The 19,710-nt window shown below is 41.1% G+C and overlaps 4 protein-coding genes across 7 annotated transcripts; 1 reads left to right on the top strand and 3 right to left on the bottom strand.

Annotated features, from left to right (window-relative positions):
- The first annotated feature begins 178 nt into the window (after positions 1-178).
- Positions 179-2,273, top strand: lyrm5b (LYR motif containing 5b). Its single transcript, XM_041038849.1, has 3 exons — positions 179-442; positions 998-1,088; positions 1,756-2,273. Exons 2-3 carry the CDS (start codon positions 1,041-1,043, stop codon positions 1,960-1,962), a joined length of 255 nt encoding a protein of 84 aa, XP_040894783.1. The 5' UTR covers positions 179-442; positions 998-1,040; the 3' UTR covers positions 1,963-2,273.
- Positions 2,274-2,977: 704 nt separating this feature from the next.
- On the bottom strand, positions 2,978-7,174 carry si:ch211-59o9.10 (uncharacterized protein LOC561841 homolog). 3 transcript variants are annotated; one of them, XM_041038546.1, is made up of 11 exons: positions 7,072-7,174; positions 6,511-6,721; positions 5,560-5,617; positions 5,035-5,467; positions 4,761-4,849; positions 4,596-4,676; positions 4,303-4,378; positions 4,060-4,151; positions 3,752-3,870; positions 3,527-3,626; positions 2,978-3,196 (listed from the first exon to the last, which is right to left on the bottom strand). In XM_041038546.1, exons 2-11 carry the CDS (start codon positions 6,642-6,644, stop codon positions 3,125-3,127), a joined length of 1,254 nt encoding a protein of 417 aa, XP_040894480.1. In that variant the 5' UTR covers positions 6,645-6,721; positions 7,072-7,174; the 3' UTR covers positions 2,978-3,124. The 3 variants fall into 3 exon arrangements, with proteins under 3 accessions (XP_040894480.1, XP_040894479.1, XP_040894477.1); XM_041038545.1 differs by having other exon boundaries at positions 4,761-4,852; XM_041038543.1 differs by having other exon boundaries at positions 4,761-4,855.
- A 458-nt stretch (positions 7,175-7,632) lies between these two features.
- sycp3 (synaptonemal complex protein 3) lies at positions 7,633-11,832 on the bottom strand. Its single transcript, XM_041039313.1, has 7 exons — positions 10,996-11,832; positions 10,220-10,254; positions 9,894-10,011; positions 9,483-9,582; positions 9,042-9,140; positions 8,468-8,572; positions 7,633-7,962 (listed from the first exon to the last, which is right to left on the bottom strand). Exons 2-7 carry the CDS (start codon positions 10,236-10,238, stop codon positions 7,909-7,911), a joined length of 495 nt encoding a protein of 164 aa, XP_040895247.1. The 5' UTR covers positions 10,239-10,254; positions 10,996-11,832; the 3' UTR covers positions 7,633-7,908.
- Positions 11,833-12,037: 205 nt separating this feature from the next.
- actr6 (actin related protein 6) lies at positions 12,038-17,213 on the bottom strand. Of its 2 annotated transcripts, none has more exons than XM_041039312.1 (11): positions 17,015-17,213; positions 16,438-16,555; positions 16,279-16,347; positions 15,979-16,102; positions 15,076-15,166; positions 14,927-14,983; positions 14,201-14,299; positions 13,867-13,945; positions 13,527-13,698; positions 13,261-13,399; positions 12,038-12,369 (listed from the first exon to the last, which is right to left on the bottom strand). In XM_041039312.1, exons 1-11 carry the CDS (start codon positions 17,080-17,082, stop codon positions 12,240-12,242), a joined length of 1,146 nt encoding a protein of 381 aa, XP_040895246.1. In that variant the 5' UTR covers positions 17,083-17,213; the 3' UTR covers positions 12,038-12,239. The 2 variants fall into 2 exon arrangements, with proteins under 2 accessions (XP_040895246.1, XP_040895245.1); XM_041039311.1 differs by having other exon boundaries at positions 12,042-12,369; positions 15,076-15,211.
- Positions 17,214-19,710: the final 2,497 nt, after the last annotated feature.

Consider the following 19,710-nt stretch of genomic DNA (forward strand, 5'->3'; position numbering starts at 1 on the left):
ACAATAAAATAAATCTTTTTAAACCAGGACGTGAGAACGTCTGACTTTCTGCTGTTTCAGCTCGTAAAAAAATAAAATACAATAAAATTAAATAAAACCAGAAAACCCCTTTCAAGCATCTGTGCGCATGCGCACAAAAGCTGGCGTGTTTGCTTCGTCGCGAGGGATTACTATCTGTGTGCGCCTGTTACTCTTTGGTTGTTTACTTGTCGGCCGTGAAAACACCGGAAACGTTTTTAACGTTCAAAGATTAAAAAACGCGAATTCGTCATAAAGGTGTTGCTGACGTCACTGCGGAAGTTTCAGACGTACCCCGGGAACAAACCGACAAACACCGGAGCGGCTGACGTGACATAATGCGATGTTAGCTAAGTCAGGCTAAGTTCACCAGGCTGAACTTTGTTCAGAGAAAGTTCAGGATCAGCAGAGGTCACCTGGACAGGTAGGAAACCCGCCGTAACGGCTCGGTAACGTTCTGTGCTTTGACTGAAGTGTTAGATGAGTTTCGATCTAAACTCGTTTCTTCGTCAAACTTTCAACGTTACTTAAGATGTGAACTCACCTGTTACTTGTTACCTGAGTTTCACGTTAAGCCGCAGAAGCTTCGTCTAAGAGGAGCTGAAGCATCTGAAGACATGAAGTTAAACCGGTTACAGCAAACTGTTCTCAGTTCAGTTCATTGTTTTTATTTTGTTGATAAGTCACAATAATAAAAACTTACTTATCTATAGCTTTTATCATTTTGTCAAACTACTTGCAACATGTCTGAAATATATTAGAATTATTCTGAGGCCTGAAATTCTAAACAAATTAAATTTCAGTATAAATATGTTGTTTATTGTTTTTGTTTACGTTTGATGAATGACCTGTTTCTACATTACGAGCAAAAACACGCACAGAAATGAGTTGAAGATCCTCAAAAACTCAAATACATTTACTTTAGAACAGAACTGGATTTTTATTAAGGTTCACTGAGTGAATATTTTCTGTTTTTCAGCTCCCTTCCACTTCCCCCCCACCACCACCACCACGCCCCTGGGATGATGGCGAACCCTCTGAGGGCTGAAGTGGTTCGACTCTATAAAAACGTGAGTTTGGATTTTTCTGCAGAAAAACCTGGTTGGTCACTTTAAACTCTTACTTTTTCAAGTTTGACTGGTGATTTTTAAGTAAATATCATCTTAAACACACCTGTTTGACAGGTGCATAACAGAGTAAGTCAGTTTATTGTAAAAGCAAAATTTCAGTCATTAACATCGACAGGAATTAAACTCACAATATAAAAACAACAGCGTTATACTGGAGTCAGAGGCTGCAACATTCAACCAAAGGATGAGTCCAGTCGCACACCTGAGACAGAAACGTACAGGTCGTGCTGAAGATGTTGTGGTTTTATATTTTCAGTTTAATGTTTAAAGTTTGAATGACATTTAAAAAAACATGAAGTTTGATGTTAAAGCGATAGACATCACGTCTATGTTCACCTGCAGCTCCTTCTCACTTCTAAACGTTATAAAAACCAAACAAACTGTTTCAGAGTTAAAGTCTGAAAACTGAACACAGATCAGTGAATCAGGGACCAGTGGACTAAATTACCTGTTTATAAAGAAACCAGCTCCACCTGGAGCAGCTGCAACAGGAAACTGCTGCTGAAGCGTCGACGATCAACATTCTCAGTGTACATCATTACTTAGTGTACATCTAATCCAAAGTCAAACAGCAGCAGCTAACAGATAACCTTGCTCTCCTCCTCAGCTCCTCTACCTGGGCCGGGAGTATCCCAAAGGAGGTGACTACTTCAGAGACCGGCTGAGAGCAGCGTTCACAAAAAACAAGTCAGTCCAGGACCCAGAGCAGATTAAGGAGATGATCGCCCGAGGGGAGTATGTAGCCCGAGAGCTGGAGGCGCTCTACTACCTAAGGAAATACAGAGCTATGAAGAAACGCTACTATGAGGAATGAAGACGTCTGCAGAGACTCAGGAACATCATTGTGTCCACGGTAATGATCGTGCTAACATCCGCTCAGCTCCTCCAGAGGAGGATCCCAAAAAACAAGACAGATACAAATAGTGGTGGGCAAGTGAAGCCTCATGAAGCACTGAGGCTTTCCTAACAATTGTGCCGAAAAAGATTCAAAGCTTCAAGACCTCAGTGACGGTGACACCTGGTGGACAACTGAAGCCATAGCACCTTCTAAAGAGAACGACTGAAGCACTGGCACTGTTTCAATCCCATGACAGCAATAAAAGTTCAGAAAAGTCTGTGTGTTTTGTTCATTCATACCAAATAATGATTATATCGTCATTACAATAAAATATGCAGATGCTCTCCCCCATACTCTAAAACACATTCCAGATTAACCCAAAGAATAAATGCTAATTATATTAAGGGTTAAATGTTGGTTAAGGGTTTATTAAAAGCTTTGAGCTTTATTTAAAAACTGTACTAAAAGAGATCCTTCCTACTTTGCAAATGATCATGGTGTTTGAATTCAGAAACGTTTTTTTCTGTGTGAAGTGTTTTTAAGGAAAACCTTTAAAGATAATGGTTTGTCATTTGGGGACTTGTATGGCTGATTTGGAATGATTCTCTTACTCTCCAAATCTCTATCTCCTCACAACTCCATTTCGAAGCATAATGCACCAAACCTCTCAAGCTGTCATTGGCTCAGAATGCATTGAAACGCCATGAGCCAATGACACACACGGAAAGACTATGAGCCAATGAAAAGCTTCGAAACATTTTGAAGCAATGAAGCGCGAGGCGAAACAGCGAACGTCACGTCGGCCACGTGACACTGGTGTTTTGAGACAAGCTCCGACCACTGCGTTTCGAATCACCCCGCTTCAGGAAGAGTGACACAAGCCTCGGTGTCATTTGCCCATCACTAGGTCCAAAACAAAAAAGAGAAACATCTTGAATTTTATTTTAGGCTCAGATTGGAACGAGCTCAAGACAAAACAAAGATCTGCAGCAGCTTCGATGTTTTATTGTTTTAATTCAGTTCTGAGCGAAAAAGGTTAAATAAAAGTATAAAAAAAAGCCGAGTTGATGAAATTTTCTTCATCAAACACAAACTACAGTGAGACTCAAGTCTTCAAGTAAGACGCCAGGGTCAGAGGTCAGAGGGTTGGAGGGGCCAGGGAGTCCCTGTCAGCCAGGTTAGCCCTGCAGATTGGACAGGTGGTGTTATCCTGTGGGGAGGGGGGGCAGATGAGCAGTTAATGTCATGAAGTGGTGATAAGTGATGGTCTTGACAGACAGGGTTCTAAGGTAAGTGGCCTGTGATTCATCCTGAGGGGAACATGAACTGAACTAAAGAGGTGAACCAACATCACAGGCTCATCCTGGCTCTTGTGGGTGACCGGTGCTGAATTTGAAATCACACCCTGTTGACTACACACCGTTAATAAATATTTATAAATGTATAACTGGTTTCTCTCTCGACACATTTAAACCTGGTTTTTCTTTTTTCACTTTATTTGGAGCAGAACATAATGTGTGGAGTCTCAATGAGCCGTTACCTTTAACCATCGGTCAATACACTGGACGTGGTAGTCATGGAAACATGGCAACATCCTCAGCTTCTCCCCATCAGTGTAGTCACAGAAACAGATCTGACACCTGCCAATCAAAATCAGGACAGAACCAGTCACCGGCAGAAGAGGCAGACACACTTCAAATGTGGACCAGGAATCAGGAGAGGCCAGAAATACTGAGGTCCAGGTCAGACCAGCTGCTGGACTCACTGGGTGTTCCCGGCGCTGTTGGCAGACTGGAAGGTTTTGGTGGGAAACCTCTGGATTTCCCTCCGACTCAACTTCTTGGACACGACGGCGCCTTGACGTTCCTCAAACTCCAGAAGAACCTGAAAGACGAACAGATGGACAGAAGGCGTCGGAACTACAGGAAACTGGCATCTCATCGACGGTGCGTTACAGCAGTGTTGCTGCTTATAGAAATGTCTTAGTGTCTCATGTGTCCTCCCTTTTTCTGTCTTCACGTCGTACCTGACAGGGACTAATGGCCAGGTTTTACTCCAGCCAGTCTTCCTCACCTCATAATCATTTCCCTGAAGGTCCTCTGAAAAATCAGGCATGGCGTTCCTCCTTCTGCTCCGCCCATGTCTCCTGCGTTGACCAATCAGATCTGGTAAAAAAAAAAAGTTGTATTGTTTTAAGCTGGTTAACATCTGGTTCTGTTCACTGTGGGTTTACTAGTCCAGCTGCCGGTCAGTTCTTGTAAAGGAGTTGTTAGTTACAAACATCAGAAACTGCTAAGACTGAGAAAGTCATCATACCGTGTTCAAAGGCGGCTGGAGGAGAGACCGCAGCGAGAACATGAGACATCCAGCTGGGCTGCATGAAGGGATGATACTGCAGAGAACAAGTCACTGTGGTCAGCACCTCACATCAAACCACATCCCCACAGACTCCACTACAGACCCTGTTCACAAAAACGCTTCTGACAGACGTGAAGAGAATAATCATCGCTGACAGCTTGTGGAGCCTGAACAGCTGTGAACAGCATTGACAACGACACTGTATCAGCAGGCAAAGTGCTGATGATGCAGAAACTGGCTCCTCCTCTCACCATGTGGTGGCTCTGCTGATGAAGATGATGGTGGTGCTGGTGTCTGCCATGTGACTCGGCCTCCTCTCGGTCAAACTGGGCCTGAATGAAGATAAACACGAAACCTTTTCAGTCAGGCCTCTGCACAGGTGAGGTGTCTGTGTCTCAGCAGGTGAACGCTCCTACCTGCAGGCTCCGGGCCAACACCTCGTCTTCCTCCATCTGTGCCGAGCGAACCGCGGCCTCCTCATCGTCACTGATGATAATCTCCTCCGCTGCTGCTGAAAAAAACGACCGAACTCAAACGGCTGTGGTCTGGAAGTTTTCATCTGTCTCTGAGTGGAATTCAGCTGTTTGCTTAATTCCTGAGGTTCAGCCTGAAGCTGATTAAAGTTTTACACTAAATAATCTTTTTGGATCAGTTATTTACTTCACAGAGTTTGAGTAGATGTGTCCTTACCTGCTGAGGTGTGTCCTTGTTCGGCGTTCAGCCATCTCCTCTCCTCTGCTGTCAGGAAGGACAGAGAGTCAGAGGGGGGTGGGGGTGAAGGTGAAGCTGAAACCGCCGTTGGACTTTGCCTCCTCGTCCGACTGACAGAAACAGGACTGGCTTCTACTGTGGAGCCCGCCACAGTCAAAGACACCTCATCCACCTCCTCCTCTGATGCTGGAGTGAGGTAGGAGGAGGAGGAGGAGGAGGAAGAGGATGCAGTGGACAGCGGGGCCTCCAGCCAGCTGTCCAGAGGAAAAGTCCTAAGAGGAACTGAAGCAGGAACAACGCCAATGCTCTGCTCTCCCATCACTGCTGCCAACCGCCTGCGTTTGGATTTACATGAGAAACCTGCTTCTCTGCTGGCGGGATGCTCAGGTCCTGCGGAGCCCCTGACTGCCACCTGTGGACAGACACACGCAGCAGTCAACTGATGTGAGGCCATGACACATATACAGCGTCGATCAAAATCTGCAAGTCCTTACTGTGACTTACAGGGCTGAGATGTTCCTCCGTGATTCGACTGCGTCTCCTCCGTTTGCTGAGCTGTGGACTGAAACAAAGCCACAGGTTTAAACACAAAATCAAAGAACTTCCTGATTTTTTGACCAGCAGTGACTCATTCTGTGATTTGATGACAGTCCTCTGTCTGTTTTCATTCATGCCACAGTAAGGACAAACAAATGAACATGTGGCCGCTGACATGAAATTCTTTTTACTCTTCTATGACACTTTCCCATAAATAGAGGAGCAGGCAGCTGAAGTTTCCACATATGTTGGAGGTGACAGACAGACACTTGGTGATAAAGATGAGGACATCTTTATTCTTGTTCAAGATTCAAGAGTCTTTATTGTCATTATGCGAACATTACGAAATTTTGCAGAGATTCCCGGCTTTAAGGCGCACATATAAATAACACAAATACTTATGATAATATAAACACAAATTCAAATTCTTGTTCACTGTGATGGAAACCACCTGACAGTCTGAACTTTCCTCCCTATTTTCCCTGACTGACGTTAAACAATTACTTTCACTTTCATTATGGATTATGAATCACTGAGTCTGTGAAAATGCCTATAAGAGTTTCCCAAAGCCTAAGATGGTGTCTTTAAACTGCTGGTTCTGTCCGATCGAAAATTTAAAACCTAAAGATAATTCATTTACAATGTTATATGATTAATACAAACTGTGAATCCCGAGGTTGGGGCAGGAGACTCTTTGGCATTTTAGCATCTGTAACCAGCATGAAATTCCCAGCTGGTTTTCATTCTTATTTTCATACTTTTCATGCTATTTATTGACCCTTTTATCACATGTTTAATTCAGACAGGCGTTTGGTCAGGACTGAACATAAATCTGTATACACATATTAGCGCATGGTTCTCCCTCTCTCTCTCACACACACACACACACACACACACACACACACACACTCGTGTTACCTGGGTGTTTCTGGGACAATGATGGACAGATCATGGTACAGAAGGTCTGCGGGGTTGAGCAGACATCCTCGGTTCAGACCTCCGGGACTGTCCGCGTCAGACGAACAGGGGCTGGCTGCTAACGGCTCATCCATGGCCTCCTGGAGCGGCTGGTACACACCTGGTCCCAACTCTAAAACCGCCTCAGATCCAGACTCATATCACCCAGACACTGAAGACAATACACACGATGAATTAGAGAAGAGGTTGAACGCAAACACCGCGCAGGTTTTAGTCTGTTCTAAGCTCGGATTATTTAACGGACACTGATACAGACCAAGAGACACGAAAATAAAACCGGGAATTTTCACCAAATGAACCAAAACCAGTTCGACTTTACCAAACCCGCTTCAGAAAAACAGTAAACACAAACTCAGCAGCTTGTTTGTTAGCTTCATTAGCACCGAGAAGCAGCCGAAGCAGCTACAGTTCAGACAAATGCGACGATAAACAGTAGAATCAACCAAACTTTATTGCTACCGGCGACAATAGCATCATAGTAGCGGTATGAGTGAACTTTACCTAAATATTGTGGCCCTGCCGCGGCTTTTTAACGGACAGTCTGTGGCGGAGCAGCCGCTAAACGTACAACAGGAAGAAGCTGCAATATGACCGGAAATATCCGGTGTCACACGGAAAAGTACCGAACTCTCTGTTTACGTGTGTTAGAGTTCTGTTCCGGTTTCAGTTGTCAGTTTACAGGGGACATTTAGGACGTTTAAAGACATTTTAATACCACACATAATGGGATTTAACACCTGATTCGCCATGTATCACCCAAAGTATGAAAGAAAAGCCGTGGGATAATGAGGCTTAGAATGTGAAAGTTCTACCTGGAACATTCCTCATTAAATCATTTAAAGCTGCACATTAACACATCATCTCACTTCTAAGTCTGAAGTTTATCAGATTAATTACATTCAACTCTTAAAACCTTGACTTGTAAAAATTAAAGACTTTGCACATAAAGAATCTCCTTTATTTTTTTCCACTCATTCACAGAAGCTCAGGGTTATTTTCAAGTTTTAAGACTGTAAGATTAAGATGTGAAATTTTAATCATCACATTCATCATCTGTGACTCAAGTTGTCAACCAGTTAATTAACAGTTTATACAAAGCATTTGAAGTAGAAACAAACATGAAATAAATACGCAGCAGAGTAAACAGAGCAAACAGAACTCAGCTGTAAGAGGCAGAGCAGGAAAGTCATATTTATAAGTCGTTGAAATCACAAACTATTGCTGCAACAGCATGAACATGAACTAAATAAAGTTTACAGGATGTACATAACCATGACAACTCTTCGAAATACACCCTTAACGTAGGTTGACAAGCTCCGGTACCATGGAAACAGCAGGTTAGAACAGCATGGTCTGCAGCGACTTGCGGACAGTGGCCATCTCCTGCTGTTGCTATGGAAACACATGAACATGAAGGTGGAGATCAACAGAGGACGTGATCGGAGTCTGAAGGATCACGTTATTTTATCTCATCTCTTTACTTTATACAAGCTTTTTGTTAATGTCAGCACGTCTCAGCTTTTTTTTATTGTTTCCATTTTTTTTTTACTGTTTTTATCTTATTTAACTGTTGTTTATTTTACTCCTTTTTATTTTGGATTATTTGCACTTGGATGATTTTGTTTGCTTCACTGTTGTTCTGAAATGTTTTAATCCTGTTTCAACCATGTAAAACACTTTATACACTTTGTTTTCAAAAGTTTACTGTTTTAATATTTAACCAATTTTTAAACAATCTGTCAGCGTAAATAATCAGCACTTCACTGACCCAGTTTCCCCACAGGCATTCAACAGTGTCTTATTATTAGATTTTATAAAATCACACTTTGTGCATCAGATATTTAAGTTGGCTCGTAACATTATGACTTGTACATTGTCCTCTGTTGACTGAACTCACTGTGTCCATGAGGATCTTCTTCTGCAGCGTGGCCATCTCCTTCTTCAGCTCTTGTTGCGCCCCCTGCAGGAAAGCCTCGTGGTTCTTCTCCATGTCCTCCATGTTCTGGAGGAAACAGGGAGGAAGGACTTGGGTTTGACTGCTCAGTGTGAAACATCCCAACTGTTTTTCAATGATACTTTTAATACCTTTCATGCACTTAGTCAGTAAATCTACTTACTGTTATATCACATTTTTCCAGAACCTCCCAGCAGCATACAACAATTCTTAGTAATATAATGAATTAATTAAACATGACCTGGATCTGGATCAATTTAAAGATAAATTATTTGTCTATGGTCCACATGAATTTTACATAAAGTGAAAGGTCTGGAACAACAGTATTGGAGATTTTTCAGCCATTATTGTGTTATAATCACACCCAAAAACATTTTATAAGAAACATTACTGCCAACTGCAGGCAAGAGAAAAATATCGAAGATCTTTGTACATTACATAGGAGACTTTTTAATACAGTATAAGACCTTTGTTCTAACTCCTCAATCTGTGAGCACGAAGGTTTCACAGACCTCACCTTCACAAACTGCTCGTACAGCTCTCTGACGGTCTTCAGCTTCTGGTTCTGCACCACTCTGGCCTGCTGCAGGATTTTCTGCTGCTGCCTGAACAGATTCTACAGAAATGAGAGACAGATCCCTTTGGTTACAAACAGCAGTTGTCCTCTGCCAGTGAGACCTCTGGGCCACTTTGTTCATATTTTAGTTGAAGTGTAGTACAGCAGGTCAGTGGTGCTCTGTACAGGCACTGGGATACTGACTTAACTTTAAAGTTATTTAAAAGGAAAATCCAAACTGTACAGCTGCTGGTGATGAAGCCTGCATTACATTGAAGTTATCTGGTGTTTTTACAAGATGAGCTTTACAAGGATCTGAGGGCATTTACACATAGAACCGGAGGTCACAAAGGATCAACCCCGTGGTCCTGAATAACCAATCCATCAAATACATGAACTGACATTGAGCTTCTCCTCCTGCTCCTCAGCTCGCTGGGCTTCAGTCTCCCACTGCTGCAGAGCTGTGGAAACCTGCTGAGAGTACTGCTGAGTCATCTTCTGCCTGCAGACACACACTGTGGTCACCATCATGACATGAAATAAACATTGATAATTCCTTTCACTCATTTATCTGGTTAGCTCTTGTAGAAATTTGGCAGTTTTAAGATTATGCCACTGATAATGTGAGGACCACTTGTTAGAGATTTTTCAGGGATAAAATGATCGAATGGTCATAAAAATAAATATGTATTTAGGCTGTAGGCTTATTCATGTGACTCAGGAAATGAAGTCATTTCCTTCACAGATCAATAGTTTGATCAGGTTTTCTCAGTTTTGTGGTTTTCCTGACATCATGGAAGGAGAAAGTCAAACCTCTGGCTGTGATAGTTGTTCCACAGCTGCTCCAGTTTGTGTTGACTTCCCTTCATGTAATTCTTTGTGAGACTCTCCAGACGTTTCTTCTTGGCCTGCATCACCTTGCTGATGTCAGCTGAAACAGAGCAAGACAAAGCTGCGTGTTGCCTCAGTTTTTCAATATTTTGCCGAGTGTAAGCACAATTTACTAAACACTGATTTCTATTTAAACAATTATCAATATAGGTCAATTGGGAAATGCCTGATTTGAGATTACTGACTTTTCAAAAATCCTTTACCAGTCCAGTCCAAAAAAAAAGAAACACAAGTACAAAGCTGCTTACCTCCAAATTTCTCCAGCATGGATTGTACCTCATTTCTGGAGTGGAAACAGAGAAAAGTTATTTTTACAGTGGTGGAAAATAACTAAGCACATTTATTCAAGTACTGTACATAAGTACCATTTTGAGGAACTTTACTCTCCTTGAGTATTTCCACTTTATGAGGGAGATACTGTACATCTCACAGCAGCACATTTATGTGACCATTTTATCTACTAGTTACATTTCAGATTAGGATTTTAACAGTTAACATTTGCTCATCTTGTACAATACAACACATTACCTCAGATTAGATTAGGGGTTTTGAACCATTTTGAAATGTGACAAGTTAAAATAAACCAGACTAGCTGGGGCCCACTGTCACAGATGAGCTGTTGGCAGCTGAAGAGGGATTTACCCTCCAAACTTCTCTCATTTAATTTCAGTGAACCACTGCTTTTCTCTCCCATCAATCATCTGATGACCCCTTAGATCTACCTGCAGACCCCTGGGCTGGGAATCACTGGGCTAAACTATCTACCTTTATACAAAGTAATTAAAACCAGTCGTATATCAACTGTTACTGTGATACTTTAACTGCAGAAAACACTTTTACTACTGATACTGTTAACTTGTACTTTGATAAATTAAGTACAATTTGTTGCTAATACTGTTATTCTTCAACTTCAGTGGGATTGTTACCTGTAACAATGAAGTTTTACTTTTATAAAATCTGAGTAAATCTTTTAACATATTTATTTCATATCATTACACAAACAGTATTAAAACACTATTAATACCCAACAGCGCAGTTTGCCTCCTCTACTTCAAAGTCTGCAGCTGGTCTCTTTTTTGCCACTTTGTCCACCACTGGAGTCTCATCTTGGGACAAAAACAGTCATTAAAATTAAGAATGAAGCTAACCAGACCCGTGTGAAACGTTACCACCAGGTGAACCTAAAGTTACCTTACACTCACCTTCTCTGACATCATCCTCTGAACCACTCAACCCTTTCTTTTCATCTTCTTCAGTGAAATCAAAAATCTTTTTATCTGATTTTTCCTCTGGGTGTTTTCTCTTCATCTGTTTTCTCCCTGTTGCCATTTTCCCAGCCTGGTCTGTAGCGCAGATTACCTGGTTAATTTTAAACTACTCACCTGGTAGGTAAAACAAACACCAGACTCTGCTAATGGTGACTAACTGTATGCAGCTAACCTTATTTTAGCTTAAGCTGCTAATGGAGCTAGCTGTCGTTTGATTAAAAAAAAAACAAATAGATAAACCGACGGACACGACTGGGTTGTAGTTAACTCTGAAAATCAAACAGACATATCTTATGTCTTCTAGTTTTACTTTCTGAGAGAGGTTAGACCCATTAGTTGATTAAAACGCAAATGAAGCGAGGAAAGCTAACCCAGCGAGCAACATAGCACTGGATTCCCGCCAGAAGCAGACGTACGGAAGCCGTTTAAAGGACCGTTCCAGTGTTCTGTTTTTCTAACAGTGGGTTTTATAAATACCCAGTTCAACATTAATACCCTAAAATGCTTTAATTGCTTGGATTTTTCATACTTATCTGTTCAGCTGAAGGGTGATATATATTTTTGTAAATGTTATATTCCAGTGTTACAGTGTAAACACTAGTTTTAAGCCTTCACTGAACGGCCTCAAAAAGAGCACTCCTGCTGGAAAACAGTAGGAGTGCTCCTTCTGTTATTTATCACTTTTTTTTTTGTTATTTATCACTTTGTTGGTTTAAAAGTACTTGAATAAATTTTAAAACTAGTCCTATCATACCCACCTATACCATAAATCCTGACATGTTCAAATACAACACACTGGAATTCAAATATAACTGCTGTAGAAAAAACAAGTTTTCATTTTACTTGTCTGAACCCATTTTGCAGTAACACTTTACAGACAGATGCTGTTTGTCCTGTGAGTGATCAGAATTACAGTTTAATATAAACTGTTATTTGGGAGGTGTTTGTGTCTGATCTCTCAGATGCTGATTTTTTTTTTATGTTCATGAAAATGCAGAAGTCAAATGTCAAACTTTTCTTCACAAATACAATGTCCATTCTCTTCATAGTCCTCTCTTGTCACCACCATCTCATCGTAGTCCGGGTTATGGGCCAGCAGCTTCCCTCCTTCCCATGAATAACAGATTGGACTGTAAGATAAGACAGTTAATACCTTTAAGAACCATATTATCAATTCCAGAGACACAGGACATCTGATCTAATAACCAAGTCTGTAGGACAGGCTTTTTCTGCCTGCACAATACTGTGAAAATTAAAACTAGAAAAAAACTAGTCCATGTATTTGTTACCTCTAGACTTTGACTATATTAAACTGATTGGCTCCCTGTAAAATCCAGAACAGAATTTTAAATCCTCCTCTTTATGTAGAAAACCCTTCACTGTATCTTAAAGAGCTCATAGTTCCCTGTTTTCCCAGCAGAACACTCTGTGAACGCCAGCTTACTCGTGATTCCTAGTCTCCAACAGAAGAAGGGGAGGCAGAGCCTTCAGCTTTCAGGCTCCTCTCCTGTGGAACCAGCTCCCAGTTTGGGTTCTGGGGGCAGACAGTCTATATTTAAGATTAGAGTTAAAACCTTCCTTTTTGACTGAGTTCATAGTCAGAACCTGAAAGCTATAGGCCGGACCTGCTGGGGAAACTACCATGATGCTCTCGCACTCTCTTTCATTTATATCACACTGCTGTTTGTCATGAACTTCTCTCTCCTGTAGTTTGTGCTCTTCCTCCCTGTCCTCAGTCTGCAGGGACTCCAGACCTGCAGGATCTGGATCTGCCAAAACTACTCAACGCTCATCATCATCATTCATTTTATTATGATTATGATCAGTTGCTGGTGCTATTACTGCTTCTGTTATTATTAATAACATTACAGCGTGACAGTGCTCGGATACACAGCTATTCCTGGCCTCTCTCTCCCTCTTCTCCTATATAAATAAAACTGAACTGAATAGAATTCACAGAATCTCTTGAAGACTGCTGTGCCCAAGAATCAGCATTCTCACCAAGGCTTGTAGTCACTTACTTTGCAGGTAATAGGACGGACACAGGGAGGTGGGCTGGGACGAGCGATCGCAGCTCTGCCTCCAGTCGCTCTCTGAAGCCTGGAAACAAAGTGTTCCCTCCAGTCAGGACAATGTTCTGGTAGAAATGGGGCTGCATCTCTGATGGCAGAGGAAACTGTTAGAATCTTCTCACGCACAAATACAAGCAGTGAACATTATAGGTGTGTACGTTTCCAACACAGGGACATAAAATAAATGGATGATATGTGAGCAGGTAACGCCTGACCTTCAGGCAGGGACTGGATGGAGTGGACGATGGCCTCTGGGATGCCCATTTCCTGGATGCCAATATCTGACGGGTGAAAGAGTATCTCGGGAACAGCAAAGCGCTCGTTGGCCAACCTCAGGATCTGCTCTCCTGTCTTATACTTCCCATTGAAGAGCATCTCCTCTCGAGGCTGGTTGACAGAAAGACTAATGAGGACAGCAGCAGTGATAAATAACAGCATCCTCAGCAGTGATTACTAGACCATGAATCAAGCCCAGGATGGTTAAATTGATTCTATATGTTGCATAAAAAAGTTCTCAAAAATGAAAAAATATAGAAAACATGGATGCTGTCTCACCTTGCAGAAGCCTTTTTTGATGGAGCTGAAATCTGGAAGAACATAATCCCTCATCACAGAGTTTTCCTCCCCCTTCATCCTGAGAACAGACCACAAAGAAGAACCGTCATTCAACCAACCACCACCAGGTTACCTGTCTGAGGTCAGAAGTGTAAAAATGAAAGCTTGTGGTTTTATAGGGGGTTATGTGCTGGGCTATTTCTAGGCCTCCAGCAATTCGCTGTTCCTGGCCAAGGAATTGTCCAACACATGTCCTGTCTGTCCAAAAGAAAAAAACAGGTTGATGAGACACTTTAAATCAAATCAGATTTTCCTGTGGTGGAGGTGGACTTACTGAGCGATCTCCATGTCCTTATAAAACTGCTGAGAGACGTAGCAGACATCTTCTTTCACCTGGTTGATCACATGACTTTCATCCATGACATGTAACTGGCTGAAAAAAAAGAAAGATTATTTGATCTGATCTTTGTGTTCTGCCATCTACAGATTAAAATACTATTTGTTCAACCATCTACTTCTTATTTAGATCTTTGTATTCTGGTATTTTTTTTATAGTATTCAGATCTTTTGCTTGAGTAAAGTTAAGTACAAATACAACAATGTAAATTACTCCATCACAAGTAATGGCCCTGCACTTAAAATTCTACTTAAGTAAAAGTATAATCAGTAGCAACATCAGCTTCCTGCTGTTAAAGTATCAGAGGTAAAACTATTTCCTGTAGTTACAGTATCATAGTAACAGTACTTCATTGTGTAGTCTTCTGTGATTGATCTCTGAAAATCTCACCCTCAAAAGTAACCAGTTACTCTGTTAGATCAACGCAGGGCAGTAAAAAGAACAATATCTGTCTCTGAAATGTGGAGGAGCAGATGTATGAAGTTTCAGAAAACAGAAATACTCAAAGTAAATTGTACTTGAGTACAGTACTTGAGTAAATGTACTTTGTTACTTTCCACCTCTGGCTGTTCTACCAGCTGAGGTAAAACCAAGCAACAAGAAAACCTGCAGCCAATCAGGAAGAACCAACAAAAACCACAGTGCTGAGTGAGGTGGATTTACCGATAGGAAATGATCTCCTTCAGGTGATTGGTCATAAGCTTCCCTCCTACATTGATCCTGAAAGACAAAATAAACCAACAGCCCATTAACATTTTGTTGTTGTCAGTGCTGTTCACACAGTTGCAGGCTGATGTTGTTGCAGCCCTGACCTGCGGATGCCCTCCTTCATTTTTTTGCTGCGGCAGTAGGGGGAGATGTGGGTGAAGGAGAATCCACTGTCGACCACCAAACAGCAGAGCTCTGAGGGTTTGGTGTGAAAGTAGTGATGAGCACTGAGAGAACCCGCTGGATGAACATAGAGCACAGAGACAGCAGAGATTAAACACAAATAAAACTTTAATCAGCCAAAGAGAAAAATCTTGAAAAACATCTGGATTTCACAAGAACAGGATGAAGACAATGCCGAGTTAAAATGAATTTCCTTCTTTACAACCTGTGACAACTGAAGGATCTTCTTGTTCCAGGAAGTCCTCACCTTTTGAATTGATTGGTTTCCTTTAAAACAACAACTTATGACCTCTTTCAAATTTAAATGATGGCATAAGTTAATTTTCAAATCCCAGATGTAGCTTTCAGCAATAACAGATGATGTGGTTTAACAATGACTCCCCGTCATTTTAATTTCCGTTTCACTGAGCTGCTGCAGACCTTCTGAGACAAATCTGTAATTCTGAACTAAAACTGACTTCACTGGCCTGGGACAGCCCTGGGAGGGAAGATGAGAGAGAGCAGAGAAACGATTTTGGAAGACTAGTTATAAAGAAGTTTTTATAGGTTAAGAAAAGCAAGAGAAGGAGAAGAAACTGTCCTGAGCTAGGCCTCCTTTGCCCATTCTGAGCACTGGTCTTAGTCAAATGAAGAAAAACCTAAACCAGATTAAATCTATGCTGCTGCTGCTGGAGACCTTGGAACTCTTAACAGCTTGAAGGAGGAGGAGCACACGCACTCGCTCTTGTCACAGATTTGTTCTTTATTCAGAAAACATTTTGCTGAACCAAAGCCCAAGACAATCTCTCTGAGGGATGATACACCCATCACCCAGCCTGACTCACCATTTGTTCTGAGAGCTGATTGGAACTGGTACTCCTCAAACAGGATCTCGTTCATCGACTCCTGAATAGAAGTGAAGTTGAAGTACGGCTCTGTGATGATGATGCTAGTATCTGCAAACTCCACCTGAACCCAGAAAACACAAACATCAGCAGAGTAGGGGCTTAATGAGATCAGATTAGATCAGTAGACAGAACATATAAAAAACACGGGAAAATATTTCCCACATTTCTAGAAGAAAACAAAAAGGCTTAGTGATGAAAAGACACTGTGAACAAAAATGAAACACATTAAATGAACACCTTGAACATCTCTTTTCCAAACAGATGATCCCACACTTTCCTCTGAACATCCCAGTTGACCAGATAACCCTGAAAACAAAGAACAAGAGAGAGGACATGATCGATTAAAAGCCAGTCCAGATGTAAAACTGCAGCCTCTACATGTGATTAAACTCTCACCTTCTGGAAGGGAAGAATGTAGAAGAGGCCTGAGGGATCTTTGATCTCATCGAGCTGATTGGCAGTGAAGGTTTTTAATCTTGATGTTTTGGAGCGAAACTGACAATTTGGGATGACACTGAGGGAGAAAGAGAGAAATAATGGTACAAAGAGAAAGCCCTTATGGTCTGCCAACTACACGCAAAAGCCTGCCAATAAACACACCAGGGTTTCTGCCGTTTAAGTTTCTTTTCTCTCCAAAGCGTAATTTCAATTTTTAGTTTGAGCTAAAACTAAGGCTTCATATTTGGTGTTAAAAGCTGTTCTGCAGCGTAAGTTTGTTTAATAAAAAGCAACAAAATAATTTAAAACGACAGTTTTTTGAATGGAGTCTGGCGTTAAGTTTTGTCCGGAAAGGTAAAGTAAGTAATGTTACGTGTGTTAAAAAAACATTAGAGTTGAACTTATTTAATATAACGCGAAAAGTATTACCGCTATTATTTATAACGGTCCGTTTACTGAATTCATTGTAATCATTATCATTGTTGTGTATTATTAGCAGTATCGTTAGCTAACGTGTTACCGTGATCCAACTCACCTGACTTTCTCCTGACTGTATCCTATTTTCGCTGTATAGGCTCCGTTGTCCAGAACTAGCGTCGCCATTTTGGATGCAGAATTTCCCACTTAAAGCAGATAAATATAAATTAAAGTTATCTCAGAATGAACAAAACAAAGCACATTAATGTGCCTCTAACAAACGTCAGTCCGCCATTACGACTCCGACTACCCATCCAATCAAGTCCTCACCTCCCTTTTCTTTATGTTCATTGGCGGTTGGTATAGCCAATTAGATACGAGCTTTAGGGTCCTTTCAGAAAAGTGTTCGGGTGGAAACAGGATTCACGTGTAGGTCCTGAAATGAAAACGTTAACATCGTACAGTTTACGACATTACAGTAAAATACGCCTGATTTCACAGCTCACAGATTTCACAAGGAGGAAAAACAACAGAAAGGATTATAACTTAACAAAATATTGATACAATAAAAAGTCCACAGTGTCTGACCTTCCCTTATTGGATTATATGATGCTTTTATTCAGCGATAGAATGTAATTAACTACATTTACTCAACTTGTAGTATAATTTTCACGTACTTTTACTTTGCTTCAGACAGCTACAGTTATTGTTCACTTACACTTACAGCTGCCTCGCTTCAGTACTACACCTGCCTTAAAATTAAAGGAATTTTATTTTAAGTTTTTGAGGAGCTGGGCAATACTATACATTCTACTGCAGGGTCAACCTTAAACAACCCCATTAACTACTAACTGTAAACTACTACTAACTACAAACTACTACTGTGACTCTTGATCATGATAGTTTTTGGCAGATGGTTCAGAGAAAACCTTTGAAATATGTTTTTATATGTATGTATTTTTTCTATCCAGTAAAAACAAAAAACAAACAAAAAACAGAAAATCCCCCAAATGTGGTTCTAAACATGGTTCCAAAAGCTGTTCAAAGGCAATTGGATTTGCTTGAGGCTCTTGAAGATGTTTCACCTGTCATCCGAAAGGCTTTCTTTAGCTCCACGTGTGAGCAGTGACCCTAACGACTCACATGCGACCTCACCTACACTCAAAGTGTTAACAACCCCTGTCAGTGTGTTTATAATTTAAAGTGGTCAGACAGGTGTCATTAAAACATGAATAATCTATTAACAAATTTTGCCCACGCAAAAGTATTTAAAATCCCTTTATAACTTTACTGAACTATACACAAATGTGTTTTTTTTTGCAATATTAGACATTATTGTCATACATGTACATATACAGTGACATATTTATGTGTACAAAGACAGAACAATGAACATGATTTTATTGTCCAATGAACATGTCCAGTGGCTTTTCTCTGAGCTACACCCAAAGAAAAAAAAGTGTCCAACTAAGCTTCAAAGTTCACTTTCAGACGTCCAGATTCACAGGAGGGAATGATGAATGAAACACAAAACTGAAGTTTGGGGAAAATGGTGTTAACTTTTTTCTTACTGTGTAAAGCAGAAGTGTCCAAACTGTTCCACAAAGGGCCGTGTGGCTGCAGGTTTTTGTTGTTGTTACCACTGGTGTAAAGTAAAATGAGTAAACAGCTTCACATTATGTCACAGCCCACAGACCTTTATCTCATTGTGTGATGCAAATACCTGTTGTAGTTTCTCTTATTAAAGACATTACTGTGGCATATTACAGGGAGCTCACTTACAGCCACACCACAGGGATTTATCGTCCTCTACTTTCCTGTGTGATTTGGAATAAAGATTAGTCCAGAAATTGACTTAATATAATATGTGGCTGTTGCACACCAAGAAAAAGGTTGTTCACACCATTTTCATCAGGCTTCAGTGTTGTTTCCCAGAGCTAAACCTGCAGAGCTGAGCCAGTCAGGATTTTATTGATTCATACGACAGAATTACACTGAAACTTGTGAACTGTACCATAAAGTGTTACCACCAGTTCTTGTGAACCCACAAAGTCAATAACTATTCTGTGCCAAAGTTGTGTTACATCAGCTGGAACAATGAACATGCTGCTGCAGGATGTGGCACGGGAAATCCAGTGTTTGTTCAGTAAACAGTCCGCGTTTGTTGTTACATATTAATGGATGAGCAACCAGGTGAAGGTGTTCAACAAGCTCGTCGTAAAACTATATTGCTCCGTCATACTGAAAACAAAAATTCATCCTGAGGGGAACAAAAATGTCTGAACCACATCATCACAGTCCATCCAGCAGGCGTTTCAGTCTGGACCAACTGAGAGAAACAGACTCGTCATCCACTACCACCACCGCCATCATCACCATCATCATCATCATCATCATCTCTAAAACTGCAAACACAGTAAATAAACATAAGTTCTGGATCTGACATTGTATTGGTAGATACTCTGTGTTAAAGGGTGAGTTGTGCTTTTCCAAAAAGAAATGTTAATGTTAATGTAAACAGAGACTCTCACTTTGGGCCCCTTGACCCCTCAAACCCCTGGGCCTGTCCCCAGTCAGCTGGAGCTATAATCCATTTATGGTAACTGCCTGATAGCCAATGTGAACATTTTCGACTCTATAAGAAAACAAAGAACGGATGAATTAGTTTTGGTCCCTGTGAGGTTTCACTGTCTCATGTGGGGGGAGGATCAGTCCAGTCTTACGTCCTCTAGGAGGCAACGAAAACCTTTTGTTGGGCGGCGTCCTGTAAAAGATCCAGTCCTGAACTAGGATGTAGCAGCAGGGAACCTTTTT

This window comes from Toxotes jaculatrix, chromosome 5 (assembly GCF_017976425.1).
Source record: "Toxotes jaculatrix isolate fToxJac2 chromosome 5, fToxJac2.pri, whole genome shotgun sequence".
NCBI lineage: Eukaryota > Metazoa > Chordata > Actinopteri > Toxotidae > Toxotes > Toxotes jaculatrix.